General features: G+C 44.4%; 2 protein-coding genes across 7 annotated transcripts in view; one reads left to right on the top strand and one right to left on the bottom strand.

The window, feature by feature from the left end:
* The window catches only part of RARS2 (arginyl-tRNA synthetase 2, mitochondrial), a 39,164-nt gene extending 35,438 nt beyond the window's left edge, over nucleotides 1-3,726 (top strand). For all 5 annotated transcript variants that reach the window (XM_074895997.1, XM_074895999.1, XM_074895996.1 and 2 more), the window contains 3 exons: nucleotides 1,259-1,333; nucleotides 2,195-2,258; nucleotides 3,586-3,726. In XM_074895997.1, coding sequence (XP_074752098.1) covers nucleotides 1,259-1,333; nucleotides 2,195-2,258; nucleotides 3,586-3,672 — 226 coding nt within the window. In that variant the 3' untranslated portion in view covers nucleotides 3,673-3,726. The remainder of the gene's footprint in view (nucleotides 1-1,258; nucleotides 1,334-2,194; nucleotides 2,259-3,585) is intronic.
* A 1,098-nt stretch (nucleotides 3,727-4,824) lies between these two features.
* Nucleotides 4,825-20,109, bottom strand: SLC35A1 (solute carrier family 35 member A1). Of its 2 annotated transcripts, XM_074895994.1 has the most exons (8): nucleotides 20,009-20,109; nucleotides 16,910-17,087; nucleotides 12,068-12,227; nucleotides 11,537-11,689; nucleotides 10,659-10,725; nucleotides 7,389-7,565; nucleotides 6,861-6,995; nucleotides 4,828-5,558 (listed from the first exon to the last, which is right to left on the bottom strand). In XM_074895994.1, the coding sequence occupies exons 1-8, from the start codon at nucleotides 20,022-20,024 to the stop codon at nucleotides 5,428-5,430; spliced, it is 1,017 nt and encodes a 338-aa protein (XP_074752095.1). In that variant the 5' UTR covers nucleotides 20,025-20,109; the 3' UTR covers nucleotides 4,828-5,427. The 2 variants fall into 2 exon arrangements, with proteins under 2 accessions (XP_074752096.1, XP_074752095.1); XM_074895995.1 differs by lacking the exon at nucleotides 7,389-7,565 and having other exon boundaries at nucleotides 4,825-5,558.
* Nucleotides 20,110-20,716: the final 607 nt, after the last annotated feature.

Here is a 20,716-nt window from a genome sequence, read left to right as displayed (position 1 = left end):
CAGGTAGCATGTATATCCCAGCAAGAGTGGACTTACTTAACTCATAAAATAATGAAACGAGTTGTTGTAAGCCAACATTGAAATGGCAACTTCATGAAGCAACAGAGTTGGTATGAAAAGAGGGCCCCTTCATTTGATACCAACTTTGTTGCTTAATGGCTGTTTGACGGTGCTTGTTAAATTAATAGTAATTTTTGTATACCTACACAGCTGACAGCTGTCACTGCAGACCCAGGAGCTGCTGGGTATCTATGTTGTCCGTGAGGCAAAGCAGAGGTTCCCCTGATTCTCTCTCTCTCTCATCTGTTGGGCAGTGCTATAAAGGGGCATGGCTGTGGGGCCATGCTGGCTGTGTTGAGGTGCTGAATGCACATGTAAGAGATGTTCTCGTGGCTTACGTGCCAAGGGAATGGGGAGCACTCCCTGCCTCCCTGGTGCTTTAGCTCCTACGTGACAACCGAGCCCTCATTATCAGAGCTCACTCCCTGGTTCTCCTGCAGCTTGCCTTTAAAGGAGGAAGATCCCCGGGAAGCTCAGCTTGGGCATGCTGGTGGCGATGGGCCTGGGAGCTGAGCAAAGACCAGCAAGTCCACTCCACACTTTGAGTTTGAAATCTATTCAGCCTCAGAGGGGTTGGAACTTCTTGCAGGCTGTGAAAAAGAGGATATGCACAAGTGGATAGCAGAACACCTGAGGAAAAAACAGAGATCTCCATAACTGCCTGTATTACCCAGTTTAATACTGTCTTACATAAGTCGATTTCATTCCAGGATTATGTAAACACACTTTGTTTTTCTCTTTTCTAATGTTACAAGATTCCTTTTAGCTACATAAAATTCTGAGCTGCATTTACTAAAGGCAGCATCCTCTAAGGGACTATTTTGACTGCCTTAGTTATTTAATACATGCTTTTTGCTCCTAGGAATTTACAATTAGTGCTGAAATGTAAAACCAGACATAATGTTCCAGGAGCAAATATAGCTCTCGTGTTCTCCCAGCTATAGCCTGTCTCCCCGAGCTCTGCCATCTACAGTGCTTGCATGATGAGGAGCAGAAGCAATCTCCTTCAATAATAAGTGAACAAGGAAGGAATAATCAATTGTGTGCTAATTACATGGTTTAGGTCTGGCAATTATTTTTGGTAATTCTGCAGTTGTGGTTGTGTGTTTGTTCTGACTTAAGCAAGTGTGATGAGCCTTCTATCTGAGTGCACCTTCCTAGCACTTTAACACCAATCAATCTTTTTCTTTCTTCACAGGTATGATGAAGTCCTGTATAGATCTTCTCAGGATCTGCAACCCAAACACATTGTCAGTTACCTCCTCACACTCAGGTAAGGTGGTTGCAGATACTGGCATCTGTCTCCAGTAAGGACAGGTCTTCCTGAGCCGGCTCTGCCACCCTCACATCTGCACTACTTTGAAGATTAAAAATAGGGGGAAGATGTAAATTTGTGGGACAGCTTCTCTGGAGCAGGAAAGGTATAAGTAGGATAGCAAATAATGTAATAAATAGTAGAGATCAAGGTTGGAACCAGAAACAAAGGAGCCAGAAGCCTCCTCAGAAACTAATTGCTTCAAGAAAAAAAGAGTTACTTGGTTGCAACTCAGTGTCTGAACCCAAAATCATGCTGGACTAATTGTATCTTAAAGAGCAGATTGGAGCTTAAAAGCTCTCAAATCTGAAAATTTCAGGTAGGAAATTTTGTCCAAATCCCTTTTAACCACTGATCTCAGCCTGTGTGTTGAGATGGCCAAAGCATATTATTACTGTAGGTCATGGTGCCTATGTGAGCTCTGTAGGGAGGTCCTCACAGGAACCTCTCTGATTTAAAGGCACATTGAAGCACTGGAGTATATTTGCTGGAGGAAACTTTAGAGCCTGTGTACGGGGAATGATTTAACAAGGTAAGGAATCACACGCCTTAGGAATGATAAGGCAGGCTCTCAAGGATCTTTCTTTTTTGGTGGAGGGAGTGGAGAGAATATTTTGGAGTTATTTTACAAGCATTGCATTGTTGATGGCATGCCCTGACAACATGCAGGCCACAGAAAACCATGCCCTCCCTCAGCCGGGTGAAAGAGGCAGTTGGAGAGAAGTCTGTGGCGGTGCTGCTGCTCGCTGTAGCCCATCACACTGCTCTGCTCAAGAGACTTGCTCATTCTCACCATTCTCACCATGTTTTCCGTTTCAGCCATCTGGCAGCCGTGGCACATAAAACCCTTCCTGTGAAAGACAGCGCCCCTGAACTAGCCCAGGTACGGCACAGCGCTGTCCGTGGCCGATCCTGTCGCGGAGGGCCGATCGCTCGGGCTGTGCCGAGGCGGCTGCGCAGCCGCTGCAGGCGGGGGAGCTGCCCAGCCGGCTCTCCGCGGGCAGCGCTGCCGTGGGAAGGCAGGGACTGCTTCTGGGCCGGGTCTTCGGGGAAGGGTGGCTATGCCTCAGCTTTCCAAAAAAGACTGCCACAAGGACAATCGCTTCACACCCAGTCAAACCCCTTGCCTTCTCATCACCCTCCCTTCTGAACTTTTTAGAAGTAAACATCTGAGCATTTAATTTGTGGGTTAATTTCTGATGGTTTCCTTCAGCGGTTACATGGGAAGACAGAATTATGAGGTAACTGAATCTGTCTCCTCCCTCTTGCCACCACATATCCCAGGTTGTGTGTTGCCTTTCCAGTGAAAGCAGGGAGGCTGACAACTGTTAATGTGCAGTTCCAAATAGATGCAAATTACTTTTCTATGGATCTCCCAGGCAATGTTTGACCCTTTAACTGGTCAGTAAAGATATACTCATTACACTGCCTTTATTTTCTCTTTCATCTATTTCAAAAGCAGTTACCTAGCTGACTGTGGTTGGAAGTCACATCTAAGTGTTGAACTGTGTTGTGGGGAAAAACATCTCTGTGGAATTGATGGAGCTGCACTCTGTACTTGAGCTTAGATGCTGTAGGTTTTCCTTCCTGCCTTTGAAGATTGGCTAAGACAGTCCAAGCTACAAGGAAAATTACACTTCCTTATACTGTTAAAAGATATTTCTAAATATCTTGCAGTGTGATAGCTTTCAAGAACTACTGTTTTTTGCAGCAAGGTTGATACACAGCTGGCTGTTTGGGAAAGCTTTAACAGCCAAGGTACTGACAAAGAGGAGTGACATTTCTAAAGCAGCCTGTAGCTGCTTGCCAGCCTCTTAACCCAGGCACATCCTCGGGCTGTACCAGCCTGGGGTGCATGAAAGATTTTTCACTTCTTAGTCACTGCTAGCTCTCCTGCAGGCATTGCCTCTGCTCGCTCTGCCTGGAGGGTACCAGACTGGGCTGGACACCCTTTCCAGCTTCCCTTTGGTGACAGAGTGTCTCTCTGTTGACACTGCTGTGGGCAGGTGTGAATACTGCCAGCGCTGGTCTGTTACTCAGTGCATTACTCAGTACTCAGCTTATATGCCTGTCTGAATCCCAGCGCCTTTCCTGTGGACAGAGGAAGTGCAGTGTTCCCACCTCTGGCAGGCTGCTCCTAACTGCTGTCCTGAGAGCTGTGCCCTGTTCTGTAGCAGTACCGTAAGCTGACGGCTGTTCTCCTTTTCCAGGCAAGGCTCTGTCTCTTCCAAGCTGCACGCTCGGTTCTAGCCAACGGAATGAAACTTCTCGGCATTACACCTGTAACTCAAATGTAATGAGGCTCTGTGTGCAATGTAAAAGTCACATCTTTTAGTAAAAGAATTTTTTCTGAGATAATATAAATACTGTTCCATGTGTCATTGCTCATGCAGTCTGGAAACTCTGTCTGCTTTTGGAGGTTTGTACGCTCTGGCCCATGCATGGCACAGCCCTGGGGGGAGGCCAGGGCTGTCGGTCGCTTTCTCCCAGGCACATGACATTTCCCGTAAGAGAACTGTAGTCACCTTTGTAAATGTAACATCCTTTTGGTAAAGGAAGTGGCATTGACTGTGCTGCCCTGAGCAATCGACACTCCCCTCCTGTGGTTTCCCTTGTGTACACCAGCTACAGGTGCTCTCTCTACTGTAACAAAGGGAATGAGTCAGACCATGCTGGAGAATTTTCTTCCTGTGTTGCATTGCACTCCCCCCTTCAGTAACAGTAGCCAAGATCAGCTGCCAAACCTGTCACACCAAGGCGATGACCAAGCAGAAGTGGGTCTGCTGCCCAGCCGGTATAGCGGGAACTGCCCACGGCACTCCCTCAGCACCGTAACACGCGAGAAGCCCTGACGCACCTGAGTGGCACTTCAGTGGCACGCTGGTCTGGACACACGGAACAGAGGAGCACCCTCTTCCCAGAACAGAATTTAAGCATGTTTGTTATTGCTGTGTTTAAGATGCCCCACTTTTGGGTAAAATCCAGCCGGTTAACTCACATCTGAAGGAATCTAACCAGGATATAAACCTGGTCACATTTCTGACCCCATTTTGAAGTTGCCCAAATGCACCCAAGTCAGTTTTCCCTCAACACAGAGTTGCAGTTTCTGGATGAGCTCAGAAAATGAGGGAGGAGGTTGAAATTACACAGTTGGCACTCACTGATAAATTAAATCAAAGCCTAACATGCATTACTGGAACTCCCTTCAGCCATCCCTCTGTATGCACAAAAAAGTTTAGAGAGAAAATGTACAGATGAAAATCTTGTCTGACACTGAATTGACTCATTCATACTTAAGCCAGAGATACAAGAACAAATGAACCTTCCCCTGTACAACAGGGGAGGGGAGAGGGGCAAGGAAAGTAGAGAGAGAGGAGAGGATAATCCCTCTACCAGCTACAGCAGATATAAAGAACATTTGAAAAGTGAAAGAAAACTTGCAACTTAAGAGAAACACCGTTTTTTTGTTCTGACTTTTTAAACCAAACAGGAAGTGCTGCTTCTAATCCCTTCTAGGTAGGTGATGCCTGAAGCATAGTTAATTCCTGGGGGAGTTGTGTCATCGCATATGTATCACTCAGAAGAGAAACTTTTCCCGTCATTAATCACACTGTAGTTGCACCTCTTTTAAGAGAAAATGCTGGCAGTAATTGCTCTTTTTAATAGATTTTCATGAAGTCTTTGAGCATTTCTACCCTCAAAGGGCAAGACAGTTTATCAAATACACAAAGAACCACTTTCTCCCCATTATGTACATTATATACAAGTGAGTGTTCAGTTCCTTCATTCTATTCTCCTTGTAATTGGGACTCTTGGTTGTCCGATGTGAATGAAGAACGCCTTCAATAAAATGCCCATCCAGCTCCGCGGCCGTAACGTAGCCTCAGCATCAGCCACAGGAGACTTCACATGTAAAACAGAACTAACTTCTGCTTTTAGTCTATCCAATTTAAACCATTTCATGACTAGCTTAAGGCTAATTTTTTAAAAATGTAGGTTCTTTTAAAGTCCAATTTTCTTCTTGTCTGTCTGTCCGTTTTTTATGGACAACATCACACAGTAGCAAGTCTCTCTTTTGAGCTCTTAGTCTCTGATGGCTGGATTTTTGTGGTGTCTTGTCGAGGTAATCCATAGAGGTAAATAGAAATACACACCAGGAGAGCACCCAGGGAGAAGGTAACAGCTGAAAAGAGACAAAACAGTTTAAACAAACACCTCAATATCAGAAGAAACCTTCAAAAGACTAAGCTATATAAATTAGAATGATAACTGAATGACTATTGAAATTACTCAAAACTAAACAGGACAAGCTGTTAATAATTCACAGAATCTAGACTGGCCCTCTGAAAACTCTTGGAATGTTTACAATCCCCACACCACTTCAATTAGTCTTGTATCAGCAAGAATGTGGTGATGGTCAGAGAAGCGAGTGTGAAACATCTGCAGTGCCAGATGCCATCTGACAGGCTTATGTTGCAATAAACCTAATGATGAAGACATGGTGGATGGGATAAAGTAGCCTCTGATAACACATCTTGTTTGCCTTCCCACTTGTGGACAGAGTTAAGAAACACTATTAATGAGGCTTTCACAGAAAGATTACCAGTCCAGGTTTGATGTCTTGAAAACTAGTTACGTTTTTCATCACTTGTTTTAAGGTGCTCTTTTTCAGCCACACACTGAAGATTTTCTCCTTATGCAAACCTTCCTTAAGTTTCATCTCATTGACGCCACACCAGAAAGTTATTTTTTCCACCATTACACCCTACAATCTTTGGGTTACGATAGGAAAGTGAAAAATACCCAAAACGGTGACAGACTGAGCAGAAGTTATAAGGTAGAGTATCAGACACAGAATTGATCAGGGAGAAAATCCTGTGTAGTTGCAGAAACACCCAAAGCAATCTGCTGTTTCCTCTCAGAACTATTCACCACATCCTCGTGACCCCAGCGGCTGTTTGACTCACTCTCACGTGGTGGTGTCCACAGCAAATAGGGAAGGTAAAAATTAACGCAGCAGCGAGTATAACTTAACAGGGAAGTGTAAAGCCCTTGCAGAAATAGCTGAGGAATTCATTTGGCACTGGGCTGTACAGGCCAATAAGAAAAGATAACTCACCACAGCAGTCTCAGGTAAACAGCTGTATCACGCACTAAACTGCATCAGCAAGTGGTTCATGAATAAAAGCTGTATAAACTTGTAAGCTGTTTAAAGCAGAAAGAACCTTTCCGTCTGAGGCTGTAGGGTGCCTCTGACCAAACAAACCGTGAATGCCTTCTGAAGTACGGGATCATCAGGCACCTGACGTCACACAACACAGATTACACACTCACGCATAGGAGTCCTGGTGTGGTGGAGACCAAGTTAAAACCAGAAAAATTCGAAGGAGGCGCAAATGATCGCTTTGGTATGAACTCTGTACAGCCTGCTAGCCAGGAAGGAAACGTGCACGTACAATGAAATCAAAGGCAAAAAGGCACCTACTTATCTGGAGGCCAAAGAGGATGACTGATGCCACAGTAGAAAGAACAATGGCTGCCGCTGCAGAGAAGCCTTTCATAATGTTATCTGTGTACTTAACCACGACCGAGGTGTAGAGGCCACCTACACTGGCGAGAACTGGAAAGCAGATAACATGATTCTATTAGTAAAGATGCAGTAGGTGATTCTTGAAATGATGCATTTTACTCCACCGGTGTACTCCTTGTTTGGGCTACCTTGTCCTAATTGGTTATTTAACGCAACATTCATCAAATTGGGATGTCTACATGGCATCTAGTAGATCAGATATGACTCACTTAAAAATTATCTAGTCACTACTCAGTTATTTAGATAGATGTTTCAACACAAGTTTAAACTGAACAGTGAATAATTTTTAAGAAAACAATACTTTTAAATAAAATCCGTCAAAACCAGTGTGTCAGACTGAGTTTGTAGCTTCATGCAATCAGTTATATCATAGTTAAAAAAGCAAAACAATGTAAGAAGACCCTAAACCCACAAGATACTTACAGATGACAAACCAGACGTAGTATGTATAGCCATAGAAAAACCCTTTCTCAAGAACTTGGGCTCCATCTGACATGTACACACCAAATAAAGTCACTGCAATCCCAGATAAGTACATCTGAATATTCCTCACCCACAAGGAAGTATCTGAACTCTTTAAGACCTTCTCAAAATAAACTCCTAAAAAAAAAGATAAGTTTCAGTGAGATGAAGTGTCCTCCTTAATGATTCATGGTTCATAGTGTTTTAGAGCCAGATAAGACTACTGGAATCATCTTGTCCTACAGACTGCGAAGTTTCACAGAAGTTCCCAGTGCTGAGGACCCAACAACACACCCTACTAACATGTGTCTTCCACAATAGCATCATTTTAATGTACATAACATCAAAAATAGATTCTATTTCTCTTTACAGTTGTTGTAACAATGAACCCCACCACTAATTGAAACTACTTCTTATTTCTGTTTAATTTGCCAGGCTTCTGTCCAGCAGAACTTCTGTACAATTCTACACCAGAAAAAAAGTGTTTCACCTTGGCACCTGCTATTTTGCCCCCAGGACAATATTTATCTATTTTAGCATGATGTAGAACTATTTTTTTTCCCTCCATTGGCATAACTGGCAGTAAAAAATTACAAATGGGTGGGACCATATTACCTCAGCAATAATTTCAGTACTGAGACTGAAAATTCCGCAGAAGCCTTGTGCTTGCAGAGCACTTGGCAGAGTGGCAATGTTCTGAAACAACAGCTTCAGGGGTTACAAGAGCAAATCAAAATGGATGCCTTCTGCTAACTGAAACTACAGATTGGTTCTGAGTTTTTTGGTTTCATTGTAATCGAAAGCTCTGGTTCACAGTGCCATGCTGATGAGCATTACTTCTATGCTCTGCATTACTGAAAATTCCCCAAATACTTTTTCATTATTCTACTCAGGAGGCATATGTCAGACTAAAAGGCCGACATGGGACAGGGCCATCACTACCTGCCTTATTAACCATTGCTCCCACACCAGGGCTTTGCTACAGAGAGAGCAGGACTCGGATCTTCACAGCCACTTCCATGACCTCCTGGTGCGAGCCCTACTGACTAAAATTTTATTGCTGATTAATGTCAGCAAAAATCCTTCATATGATAGGAAAAAAATATATGGAACTGACGAGGATGGCACAGAGAAGAGACCTGTGGGTTAGAAGCCCTAGGCACACACCTCTCCTGAAATCCCTGCAGTAGCTTCAAGGAAGGTCTTGCTACTCTTTTATTCATGAAAAATGCAATTTATAATTTAATACAGTATAGTGAATATTTATGGTGAATAAATTAGAGAACAGATTTATATTTCAGGGGTTCAAATAAAAAAATCCAAGAAAATATTATCTCATATAAATATACATTTTTGAAGTCTAAACGTATCAAAAACCACCTAGTATTGTTAATGACTGTAGTGCTTAAAAGAATCCCAAGTAATCTATCTCGAGATTTCTGCCCGCTGAGAAGACCCAGAGCACAACCAGATGTAATCAATGTACCAGAAACTTGGCTTGAATATGAATCATACTTGTACATTTTATAAAGTAAGAAAACAGTAAACAAACCAATGAAAGTATGCTTTCAGATTTCTGAAAATGCATTAAAAAAAAAATCACTCCACTAGGCAAGATGAAGGAAAGAATGGGTGCTGTTAAAAGAGAAATTACTCTTCAGTAGTCTTTCAAGTCACAAAGCATCTGCCATTCTGTACTTGTCCAATGCTTTTATATGCATTGTTGGGCCCACAGATACTTGGAAATTACCACAGGATCAGCAATTTGAAGAAAAAAACTTTCAAAACCATGTAACTGACTTTGCTAGAATAATAGAAACATTTAACATGGGCAGTCCAGAAACTGAAGGTTTAAGGCCAAAATAACTTCTTCATGTGGGTGTAGGAAGGAAGAAGAGGAAAGGAGTTTGAATAGGATTTATGTTTTCAACATGTAAAGCCCCAAGGGCACAAAAAGCTCCTCAGATGAAATACTCTGTCCTCCCAGCTGCCTCAAAGCTACAGCTGTCAGTGAGTAAACAGCCAAGCTGCAGTCCTTTTGCAGGACAAGAAAGCCGTATGTGTCTAAATCCTCTTAGAGCTGCCTGCATCCACCTTTCAATGGTCTGAATCTGCAGACCTTTAGAAGAAGAGCTGTCTACCTGCCTTACCAGAAAAAGCCAGAGAGTCTTAGGATCTGAAAGCTTTACTGTCAATGCTGTATTCTGGTTTGTGGCATCTATTGGAATGAGTAAATTTACAACCTTCCAGGAAAAGCTGATTGAGCTCTATGCAATCTCATTTAGTATTTCTGCTTCAAAGTGCCCATTTCACTGAAAAGACACAAACAAGAATGACACCTTCCTCCTTTCATCCCCTGCCAACCAGAATGTTTTTCCATGAGTAACAGCGCAAGATTATTCTTGCAGGATTGTACAGTACTAGAGGTGGGTGATGGTACCTTCTTTTCTTACAGAGGGAGGTAGAAGAATCCAGTTTACAGCGAGGGAAATACGGCCCTGTGAGCCACATTTCAAATTAAGTAGTAATTTGCATTTCCTTATTTCTCAGCATCAGCTCACTTGTCCTCAAGTTCTGGCCTCCTTCTGCAGATGCCAGAGAAAAACTACTCTTGAGGGGAAATGCTGGTTGTAGAACAAAACCTAACCAAGCAAACACAAAAATCCTTCATGCAGTTCATCTAGGCTTCCTACTGCTCATCTTCCTCTCTGCCTTACTAATGCTGCCTCTGCACCTCAGTTAGATTTACCACCTACAGGACTATGGCAACGTGTATTTCGGGTCTGAGCTAGAACTAAACGAGGACCTCAGTTCCCCTTACAAAAAAAAGCAAGTATTTAATGTGATCACCATAAGGGAGCTATTCACTGTAAAGCCTACTTTAAAAAATTGATGTAATTAATTAATTGTACTGAGTGAGTCATTATGGATGTTCCCTACAGTAGTATTCTAAGCATTTGAAAGACACTTCCACTTGCAAACCAGCCTTCTAAGTTGCATCACGTAAAATCAATAGTACATGCTCTTGGTATTTGCTTGACAGCTGAAGTAATCATGTCACGAATCTGTCATAATTACTGCAAGTAGAAGGTAGTTATGGGCAGAGGGGATAAAGTCCTTTTTTATCTTCTAATCAGCAAAGACAGTTAACTAATGTAGAATGTTCTGTTTTAAACATCATGAGTTCTCCAGTCCTTTTGATGTGACCTGCGTATGGAATTAATACTGTACCTGCAAATCCTGAGCACAGTACAGCAACAGCAATCGCTCCAAACCCTAGCCATGGATTCTGCTCCACCTGCAACAGCAACCATTATTTTAAAAAGGATGCAACACTTCAGTAATTTACAATAATCAACTCCAGAGGTACTTCGTTAAATACAGCAAAATTATTAGCATTTCATTACAGTGTAAGATTACTTGCTTAGCTAGAGCTGTCCTTCAGACTAGCCTGGTGTAGCTGCGTGATGTTTCACTTTCCACGTGTAACTCTTACCAAGCCCTGCAGTGCTCAGAGGCACTGTCCACGTGGCTGTGGCCAGTCTCCCAGCTGTGTGACCTGCCTTTCCCACTAATGCTGCTGACCAGCAGTGAAAACCTAAGAAACAGAAGACACTTGTTTCTTCCTAGAAGGGGATTAGGTCAGTGCCCGTGAAGGGTGTGTTTCAATGACATACCCACACCCATAAGGCACTGGAGTTTCATTCCTAATTCAACCAATTCCACTGCTTCCATTCCAAGTTCTCTGCTCCAACAATTACAATACCAGGGCCAACTGCTGGAAACAATGTATTACTCAGATACTCCTATGAGGTGCCTTACACTGATTTAAGATGACTGTGGAATTCATACTAATTGTAGCAATCAGGTGCCTTTCCAACAAATGAGGCTGGAGCAATACCGCAAGCCTGCCTGAACTGGCGTACAACAAATGTGAAAGCGAATGATCAAACAAGTGGTTATTGTAGATGAAGTGGCTGGAAATAGGAAACGGATGCTGCTGTCTGGAACGTAAGAGACTTTGCCTTGATCCCAGCTGCTGTGAACTGAAATGCAAAGCATAAGGTAGTTTATTCTTTGTTGTGAAGTGGGAAAATGTAAACTCTTACCTGTACTTTTGTAGCCTGAGCAGGCTTCCACTGGACAAGGGTAACACCACCACACAGCATGAAGACAGAGAACCACTGCAACTTACTAAGGGTACGGTTTAGCATTAGGACTGTACATAAAGCTGTACAAGGGATCTTCAGCTGGTACGTCACCTGCAGAAGATGGGAATATTGCACAGAGGATGTGGCTTTGTGAACTCCTCCGAAACAAGAAAAGGAAATCAAGAACTCAACTACACCATGAGACATTAAATTTTATACTCATTGATTTCCTACAGATCCTTGGGTTTGTGTACCCTCGCCAATTACAACAAAGTGACTTTGAAGTGATTCTAGTAGTGAGTGGGGTAGCTCATAAAATCAGAGCACTGCAACAGACTGTATGCTCCGAATATTACAAAGCCCCATTTGGCTTTTAACACTGAGGCTAGAGAGGGAACTGTGTGCTGGGCAGGCAGATGCCTAGCATGCATGCCTCACAGAGCACTGAAATGTATTTACATATCAGTTACTGACAAAAACATGTTTTACCTGGTAGACTGCCGCATCCAAGTTGCTAAGAGCCACAAATGCCATATTGTTTTGGAGGGCATATACCAAAGATGGAACACTTAATTTTAGCAATTCTGTAGGACTTCCAAATACATTTTCTTTTAAAGATGTTATTAACCTTGCCAGACTTCCAGTTTCTCTGCAAAATAAAATATTAATATAACTGAGAGCTCTCTTAAACTGATATATGAAAAAAAAAAATCAGAAAATTCTTCCTTTGGGAAGGCTGAAAATTTGTTCTCTGCAGTCAGTTGTAGCTTCTGCTCGTTAAAGAAAAATTAACTGGGAAAAAACAGTGAAGTTATCAACAGGTAGAAAGCCCTGAAGGTGAAGCAGACACTCTGGAATCCGGAGGTTAGAGGCATTAATGTGTAATAAAGTAAACAACAACCATGAACACTGTAAACAGTGGAATAAGTCACTAAGTATACAGGCAGTGGGACAGAAGGCTGTCGATATCCTCCCCCCCCCCCCCCTTTTTTTCGTATTAACATGTGTGAGATGTCAAATGCCCGTGATTTTCCAGGTCCCATTTAAACTGGGTCTCAAAGTGCAGCCAAAAGAGATTGTACCCATGAGCACCGCTGAGCTGGAGACACCTCTCATTCCTCAGCCAGCTCTGGGCTCCTCTTCTCACGTGTGCTGTGGAAACGTGGGACCAGCACCAGCACACATGTGAAAAGGTCTGGTGGGACGTGTGGCAGCTCCCTGTCACCTTGCATCTTCACACGTCTCCTTCGTGTAATTACAGCCTGCGCCAGAGCAGGCAGTGGGGAAGAACACATTGTTTCTTGCTGCTGTCCCCTTTTGTGGCTTGCTCGTCAGCTTAATAAAGCTGACCTCTGCATTGCTAGTTCTCCCTTATCATTTGTCCATCAGTCTGACGTTTCCTGCTTACTTGTCGCTGCTACTCAAGCCTTCCAGCTCCCTTTCCAGGTCTCCCCCTGTGTTCCCCCATTTACATTCTTCTCTCACTTGGCCACTGACAAATACCAACTCCAAAATCACTCCTCTCCCCTCCTGCAGGCCTCTCAACTTGCAACCTCTATTGTTCTTGAATTGAACGCTTCTTTTGCTTCCGTTACACACGCACATGAGCAAATGGCTCCACAGCACTCCAGAAGCCCAATTCTCCACATTTCACCCACATCCCAACTTCTTTCTTTTTCACAAATGTATGTCATCTACCTGCCTCAAACTCTTAGTAGCAACTACCAGAATCAGCAATCTGTCTATACCCCAGGCTCCTTCATTAACCACCTTGTTCCTGTGTATTTTCCACTCCTGATCAACCCTTGACTCCAGGTTCTTGAACTTTTCCTCTGCAAGTATTTATGGACTATCCTCTCATGTTCCCTCCATCCAAGTATCTCTCCTCTCTCCTCCCTTGCCTACCTACCTGGCTGGCACCAAGCATATATCTCCTCTTCTCCCTGCCCCTCCCCCCCTTTTTTTTGTAGTGAGAGCAGTCTTTATACAGGCAGCTGCAAGGGATTCTTTTTGTCATTTTCCTGTAACACAGAGCACACACGAAAAACCAGAGTCAGGGGCAGCGCAATTACCAAACAGAGGTTAGTATGGTCCCACCCTCTTGTCGTACAAGCGAGCTCACATGTGAAGCTCCTTCCTAGCTTAAGTGGGTACTTGGCCTGGGACAGACTTGGTGACACCGAGCATGTCACATAGGTGTCTTCTGCAAGACACATCTGGCCACAAGGGACAACCACTGACATGAAAATATATAGACAAGTAACAAAGCAAAGTTTGCAATACCAGGAAGGGGAAGAGTTCTTGCTACAGCTCATCATGGTTAATTGCACTAGATACAGAACTGCATAAAATGTTATGACTCATTGACATTATAGGCAAAATTGTTGGTTTACTTATTCCTCAATACCTGTATTTATTTTATCGCCCAACGTTGGGAGATAAGATGTACAAGAAAACCCAGAGTTCCTGGTAATACCCAAGTACAGCTGGACTAAAGTGCTTCCATCTCAAACATCTAACTGCAAATAAAATATAATTAGCACAGATACGGTTCTACTCTGTGAGAGTAAGAAGTCAAAAATTAACACACACTAGTGGTTTCTACTATTTGTTGGTGGTAAGGTGTGCTGTCCAACAGAAAATAATATTTAAACTATACCAGTTTCTGTTCCAGACCATGCTTGGTGAATTAGACGATCACGTTTAAAGTCAAATCACAGCAGTAATAGTAGCTTCTGTCTACTCTGACTTCTAGCATGGAATTTCAGCAATGAAGAATAACAGATGTTGAGTAAGCACCATTTTCACTTCAGTTTTTGAGAACAAGATGAACTATCTAATAGTTCATCTTTGCAGGGGTGTGCTTTCTGAAGCATGCACTTATCAAGAATCTGTAACTGCAACTTCAATTCAGTACAAAGATCACGTGCAGACAGATTCAGAACCACACAAAAGAGGATCTAAAACAAGCCTCTGTGTACAGATGATAATGCAAAATAAGGTGTCCAGAGATGTACACTGTAAAATCAAATAAGAAAATAAAAAGTAATCTAGCTTGAATTCAGCATTCTTGATGTTGATCCAGATTCAACTTAAAAAACATACTCTATTTTCTTCACAGGTCTGAACAGGTGAGAGATACTAGTAACAACCAGTTCTGCAACAGAAGAAGATGCATTTATTAGAATAGCTGAAGTTAAAATTAGTATTTGCAAATCAGCTCTACTTCTCTTCATCCACTGCGAAGTAATTACGTACATCTAAGAATGTAGACAATGTAATTACCAGATGGTGAATTGGACTTTAAATAAATAGAAGTTTAGAGTACAATTGAATAAACAATTAACACAGCTTAAACTATCACAAACTTCTCTTTTGAAAGACCATTCAATATGCCTTCCAGGAAAAAACCTTAAAAGTAAACACAGTGAAGACAGAGTGTAAGAATGTGTAGGGAAAAAAATTCTGCCGGAACAATGCAAGAGTCATAGTCCAATATCCTGCATATTGCAGTAATCAGTGCTGGCTGTTTCAAAAAGAAAAAGGTACCCACCCAAATATATCTTGCTGTACAGAAAAAACATTGTATTCTGTCTTCTAACTGGTTATTAAACTTGAAAGGCACCTTGTCTTGGGTGAGACAAATTGGTTAGGACTGGAAGAAGCTGTAAAGGAGACACTGAAGGAAACAACGATGATCAGCATATTCATAAGTGATCTAAAATGGGAGATTACTAGGAAACTGGCAAATGTTGATGATCATACTCAATTATATGTGATATCCAAAAGGAAACTTTCAACAGTTGCCAAAGGGCCTCTCGCTACACCAAGCAGAATTCACCAGATCTTTTCCCATCTGACAAACAGCTCAGACTGGGAAATCCCCACCCTTCTGCCACCAGCTAAGGAAAGCTCAGCTGTGCTTGCTCTACTGCTTAATACCTCTGTTCTAAGCATCCTCTGCTGACTACTGTCAAAGGGAGGGCAATGGGCTACATGGATTTTTGGCTGTGCAGGGCTGTTCTAAAAACGTAACAGACTTCTGAGTTAAAAGTGATTGCCTTTTTAATTATTTCAAGCCAAAAATCCACTCATACACTTTATGAACACAATATTGCTGACCCTTAACAAGAGGCAGACTGCTTACCCTGCTGAACTAGGCCTCTCCAGTATACTACAAACAGCCTGGGGCCCAGAAACATAAAAACATATCTGAGAAATTATATGCACAGGTGAGGCTACCAAATGCCACCCACAGGTCCCTCACTACTGACAAACATGGGCTGCTGCAGCCTCCAGAAAGCAGGCTGGATCAGGATCCATGCTGGCCACAACACCAAGAACCACAACGCAACCACCCATCAGCAGAGACACTTCTGCCAACATTTTGTGCTGGCCTGGCGGAGTGAGAAGTCCAGGGTGCATAACAAGAAAAACAGAAATTTGCCACTGGCCATACTTGCTTTTTCCAATGTGTTGCATTTAATGAAAGGTTAAACAAAAGGCAGTTTGCCACAGCTGCATTACCAAATTCAAATATTGTCTTACTTCTAAACCAAGTAAAATGCCATTTTGATGTTCATTAGAAAAAAACCTGATAAAAATCTGAAGTACACCATGTGACTTCACAATCCTCTAGCACAGACCAGTCTTCTGATATACCACAAAGAGACAGGCAGGTACCCTAAAAGAAAAATTGTACCACAACAGCAAGAACTAGGCTTTGGAAAAGTCCACAATAGAAAGACTGTTCAAAGAAGGATGTAGCACAGGGAAGCTGAGAGAACAACAGCAGACTCATGGCCTCCCTGCTTCAGATGCTCACGTGTGGACTAAAGTTTTAGCTCCTAGCGGCACTCTGGGATTATGGAACTAATATTCTCTGATCACGGGTTTGAAGCATCAATTCCCCAGGTTAACAGAGACAGCACAATGTCTGTCTGTAGCATTGTTTGGGGAAATTTATGAGTACGAACATTATAATTCTATGTAACTCAGCAGACAACAGCCCACAGTCCAGCCTTCATCTATATCAATACTTTAAAGACTCAAAACATCAAAGATAATGCATGCTGACATTTTGAACCTATTCCAAAGCATACAAAAATAGAAATGAATGCAGAAAGGACACACCTGAATATTGTGCTGTTTACAAAGCAGTTTCAGTTGAGGAGGACTCACAAGCTCTAACTCACTCTAAAATGACTCTTCCACAGCCTAAAATGACTATCCAGCCATGTTCTCACATGTATATGTAATTTGGTATCTGAGAATCTGAGGTTAGAAGGAAGGATTCCTTTTCAAAATACTGATTAGCATTCCCATACTTACTTAGCCAAGATGCCCACACTCAAGAACAACTTGATAACTTCAGTGATGCACACAGCCGTTGTCGAAAAGTAGAGTTCTGTCTCCACTGTCCTCGTGTACCGCAGTGCGACTGTGTATGTGGCAGCAACCAGGGTCATCACTGTGAGGCAGTACAACTTGAACAGTAAGCTGACATTTTCTGAAAGAAAACAAAGATAATGACTCAGCATGCCCTTCATTTTAATTTAAGAACTGAAACAGTTCTGGAGGACTGCATCAAATACTCCTGTGACAGCGTACAATAATTACGGTGTTGCGAAACAGTTCCTATAAAGTTTAAGTTCAACTTTAAAGTCTCTTCTCAAAGAAGCTTGTACAGGAACTCCAAGTGTTTGAAAATAAGATGTCCTCTTGCCCTCGTAGTCATCCTTCATTCTAGGGAAACTAATCACAGACTAACATTTATCTAACAGTAATCAAAAAGTCTTTCTGTGCTTTTCTACTTTTTAGCTATCAGTAAGTGCTCGCTCTGAAATGACAGCTGATCTTCTCCACGCAGTATTCTGAAGTCTGACACAAAGAGCACTGGCAAAGTAGTAAAAGCAAAGAGAAGGAAAGTTCACTATCAGCAAAGAAGGGAATCAATCCAGCAAATCTTAAAAAATAAGGCGGCATTTCCCTCATCCTTACTTTCCACCTAAGTTAGTAAAAGAGCTTTGCTCAGAACGGTGATAGGACTTCACACAAAGGTCTTTCTTTAAAAAATATTAACTGTAGAAAGCACTAAGGTTACAACTACAGAAGTAAATTAAACCATACACAGACTACATTTCATCTGTGCTATCCCTTCTGTGTTCCCCACTGCTCCTACAACAGTAGTAATTCTTGTAACAGATTTGCCCTGGCCCAACTACCATCCTGCACAATTTGGGAGTTAGCCTGTCCCAGGTCTACTGGTGAAAGGCAGTTTTTCATACAGCCGCCCTCCCCTGAGGCCTGAGAGTTTCATCAGGTGTACGTGGCCAGGCCATGCCAGTTCATTCCCACATCAAAGAATGCCAAGACTGCATCCGCAGCAGTAAAGAGAACAATGCGTGACTCCAAACAGGACTTCTCTGCATGAAGGCATGACCTACAGCATGAGACATCAGCAAATGCGTGGTGTCTACAAAACCATTTTTCAAACTGGTAGATTACTCTTTGTTATGCATGACACCTGATGGTCACTCAAGCAGCACCTTTGGGGCCATTATCTGTCATGTTCTGAATATCCTAAAGAAACCTACTTTAATTGGCATTAAGTTTATGTTCCTCTGCTGATTAGGGAATGAGCTAACAGATAAGCTCCGGGCAGATTTGTAATAACTTTGTTCATTTAATATGGGAATGATTTGCTGAATCCAGTGCAACTGATGTTTTGGTTCATTTTTCTTTCAAGCCAGTGATGTCTTCTATTGCATAACATTTCTGCAAGGTACAGTTAATACCTCCTGCTGCTGCAATCATTTAAATTAGCTACTTCCTTATAGATAAAGATCTTACCCACGTCAGTAACCACTTTTAAAAGATAGAGCCAATTAGTTTTTGGACTAGCAATGCTTAAAAGAGACTTACAAGCTGTAATCCATTTTTAAATTAAGTTTGGATTGCAGGGAGGGGCGATGGGAATCCAGGGGCATAACAAGCAGGAAATAAAATTAACCCGGTCCAGTTTTACAAAAATGTGTTTTCTAATGATATTTTACGGCTGGCAGAAATATTAACAATGTGGTTTTACAAACTAAAATTTAAGCCTATGCACTACTAAACTAAAACTAAATATAATCCTTGCCTATATTAACTACTCTTTAAAAAATAAATGCATGCCCAAATTTGGCAACTGTTTGCAAACTTGAGTAAATGAAATGCAGCAGGGCATAATGAATCTAGCAACTACTCTAGATAGTTCTAGCATTCTGTAAAAAGCTGTTTATAGTTAGTTTTCAGTCTGAACGTTTCTCCAGCTTGGCTCACATGTCTGCATCAGTACCAGGGCAGCACTGAGAGCAGAAGGAAAGCATACTTGGGGCACCCGTATCTTCTGCTGCTAACTCTGAACTTAAACAAGCTTAAAAAAAAGTGAACTGAAAGAAGTTCTTGTTGCTTTCCCAGTTTCTCTCACTGGCTTCACTAAACCCCACTTGAATGAAACTATTTCCAGCAAAAGGAACCAGACAGGCCAAAAGCCTCAGGATATAAGTGCAGGCCTCCCACACATCTCCACAGCTCACGTAACCGCTCTGCCAGGGCTCTTTTAAATGTCAGCCCAAGGCCAAGGCTGGCACACGACCTGCAGCCTGCCGAGGGCCGCTGGGCGCCTCAGACCCAGCCTTACACACGCTGCGGGAAACCCTCCTCCTGGGGTTCCCCCCGTTCTCGTCCCACTAAGCCTGCCGCCAAGAGTTGAGGAGCCCTGCGCAAGGCCCGCTATGGGCGAAGCTGGCGGAGGGGAAGGAGTCACCTTCCCGAAGGGTTTAAAGCCCGCCTAGCTTGCCCCAGAGCTCTGGCTTCGAAACCCGGGGTCCGGCGGGGCTTTCAGGGACACCGCTGGCACCCGCAGGGTGGGCGCCGAGGAGCAGGGGGTGCCCGTGCGCGCTGACGACCTGGGCCTCGGGCTAAGCCCGAAAGGGCAGCGCCCACGTTCCAACGCTCCCAGAGCGGGAACCGGAGACGGCTGAGGGTCGTCCTAAAGGCGGAGGCGCCGCCGGCGAGCCCCGGCCCCGGAGCACCCGCCGCCCCGCCTGACACCACCTCCCACACGCCGGGGAGGCGGCGGCCCCGGGCAAGGCCCGTCACAGGCAGCGGGAGGAGAGCGGGAAGGCGGGGCGGGGGGCACACACACAGCCCCTCCCCGGCGCGGCCCCGCGCCCCCTCACAGCCCCTTCTCCCCGCGCCGCGGTGGTGGGGGCGGGCGGTTCCACTGCCTCCGGGGCGGCGGGGGCAGCGGGGAGCCGCCGCCGCGCGGGTCGCGCTCGGAGAGGGAGAGGGGGGGGGGGCGGGCGGGATCGGCCCCCTTCTCCCGCCGTACCTCCCCCCGAGCGCCACGGCGCCCCTCTCACTATCCCGCGCCGCCGCCCTCACCTTTCGGAGGCGACATCGTGCCCGCAGAAAGCGCCAAGACCGCCGGGCCGGAGCCGCCCGCCGTGCCCCGCCGCTCCTCCCATCACACCATAGAGTGCGGCGAGGCCGCCTAGAGCGGCCCCGCCTCCCTCGTTTCACTATAGTCTCGCCTAGATAGTCCCGCTCCGCGCCGGGAGGCGGAGGGTCGCGGCTGGGCCCGGCGGCAGGCTGCCCCCTGGCGGGCCCGGCGGTGCCTGTCTCTCCCGCCAGTCAGTCCTAGCTTTTACCGATTAGTCCTTAAATAAGAAAAAAACCGGGGGGCTGTTCGGAACGCGCTCGTCAGAAGGGTGCGAAGCTCCCATGCGGGCGCTCTCCGAAGACAGCGTCATCCCGAAAGTCATCTCGGAGCAGCGGGAGGCTGGAGGGCAAAGGGGCGGGCGCGGAGCGTGCCCGGGGTGCCGGGGTCACGTTCCCGGGGTCGCGTTCCCGCCCGCAGCGGGGCCGGGCGGCGGGACCCCCCGGGAGGGCCTGGGCGGGCGGGCACGCGCGGGGCAGGGGTGACGAGGGAGGCAGCGCCAGCACAGGGCAGCAGCTTTGCTACCGCAGCGTGAGCAGTACTTTTGCCTGACGCACACTTACTAAATATGTATTGTATATGTAAATACATATATATTACTTACTTGCTTCCCCTTGTAACCTTTATCTGGCTAATTTGTTTCTCTGCTGCTA

Source organism: Athene noctua, chromosome 1, assembly GCF_965140245.1.
Source record: "Athene noctua chromosome 1, bAthNoc1.hap1.1, whole genome shotgun sequence".
Lineage (NCBI taxonomy): Eukaryota > Metazoa > Chordata > Aves > Strigiformes > Strigidae > Athene > Athene noctua.
The sequence above is the reverse complement of the archived record's forward strand: the minus strand, read 5'-3'. Positions and strand labels throughout refer to the sequence as shown.

What these genes read in the sequence shown, in the direction of transcription:
- SLC35A1 (XM_074895994.1), bottom strand. An exon ending in ACTGTGCTCAGGATTTGCAG is followed by an intron (nt 7,566 to 10,658) that starts GTACAGTATTAA and finishes CTTTTTTTTTAG; the next exon opens with GAGTTTATTTTGAGAAGGTC. An exon ending in CTACGTCTGGTTTGTCATCT is followed by an intron (nt 6,996 to 7,388) that starts GTAAGTATCTTG and finishes TCTGCTTTCCAG; the next exon opens with TTCTCGCCAGTGTAGGTGGC.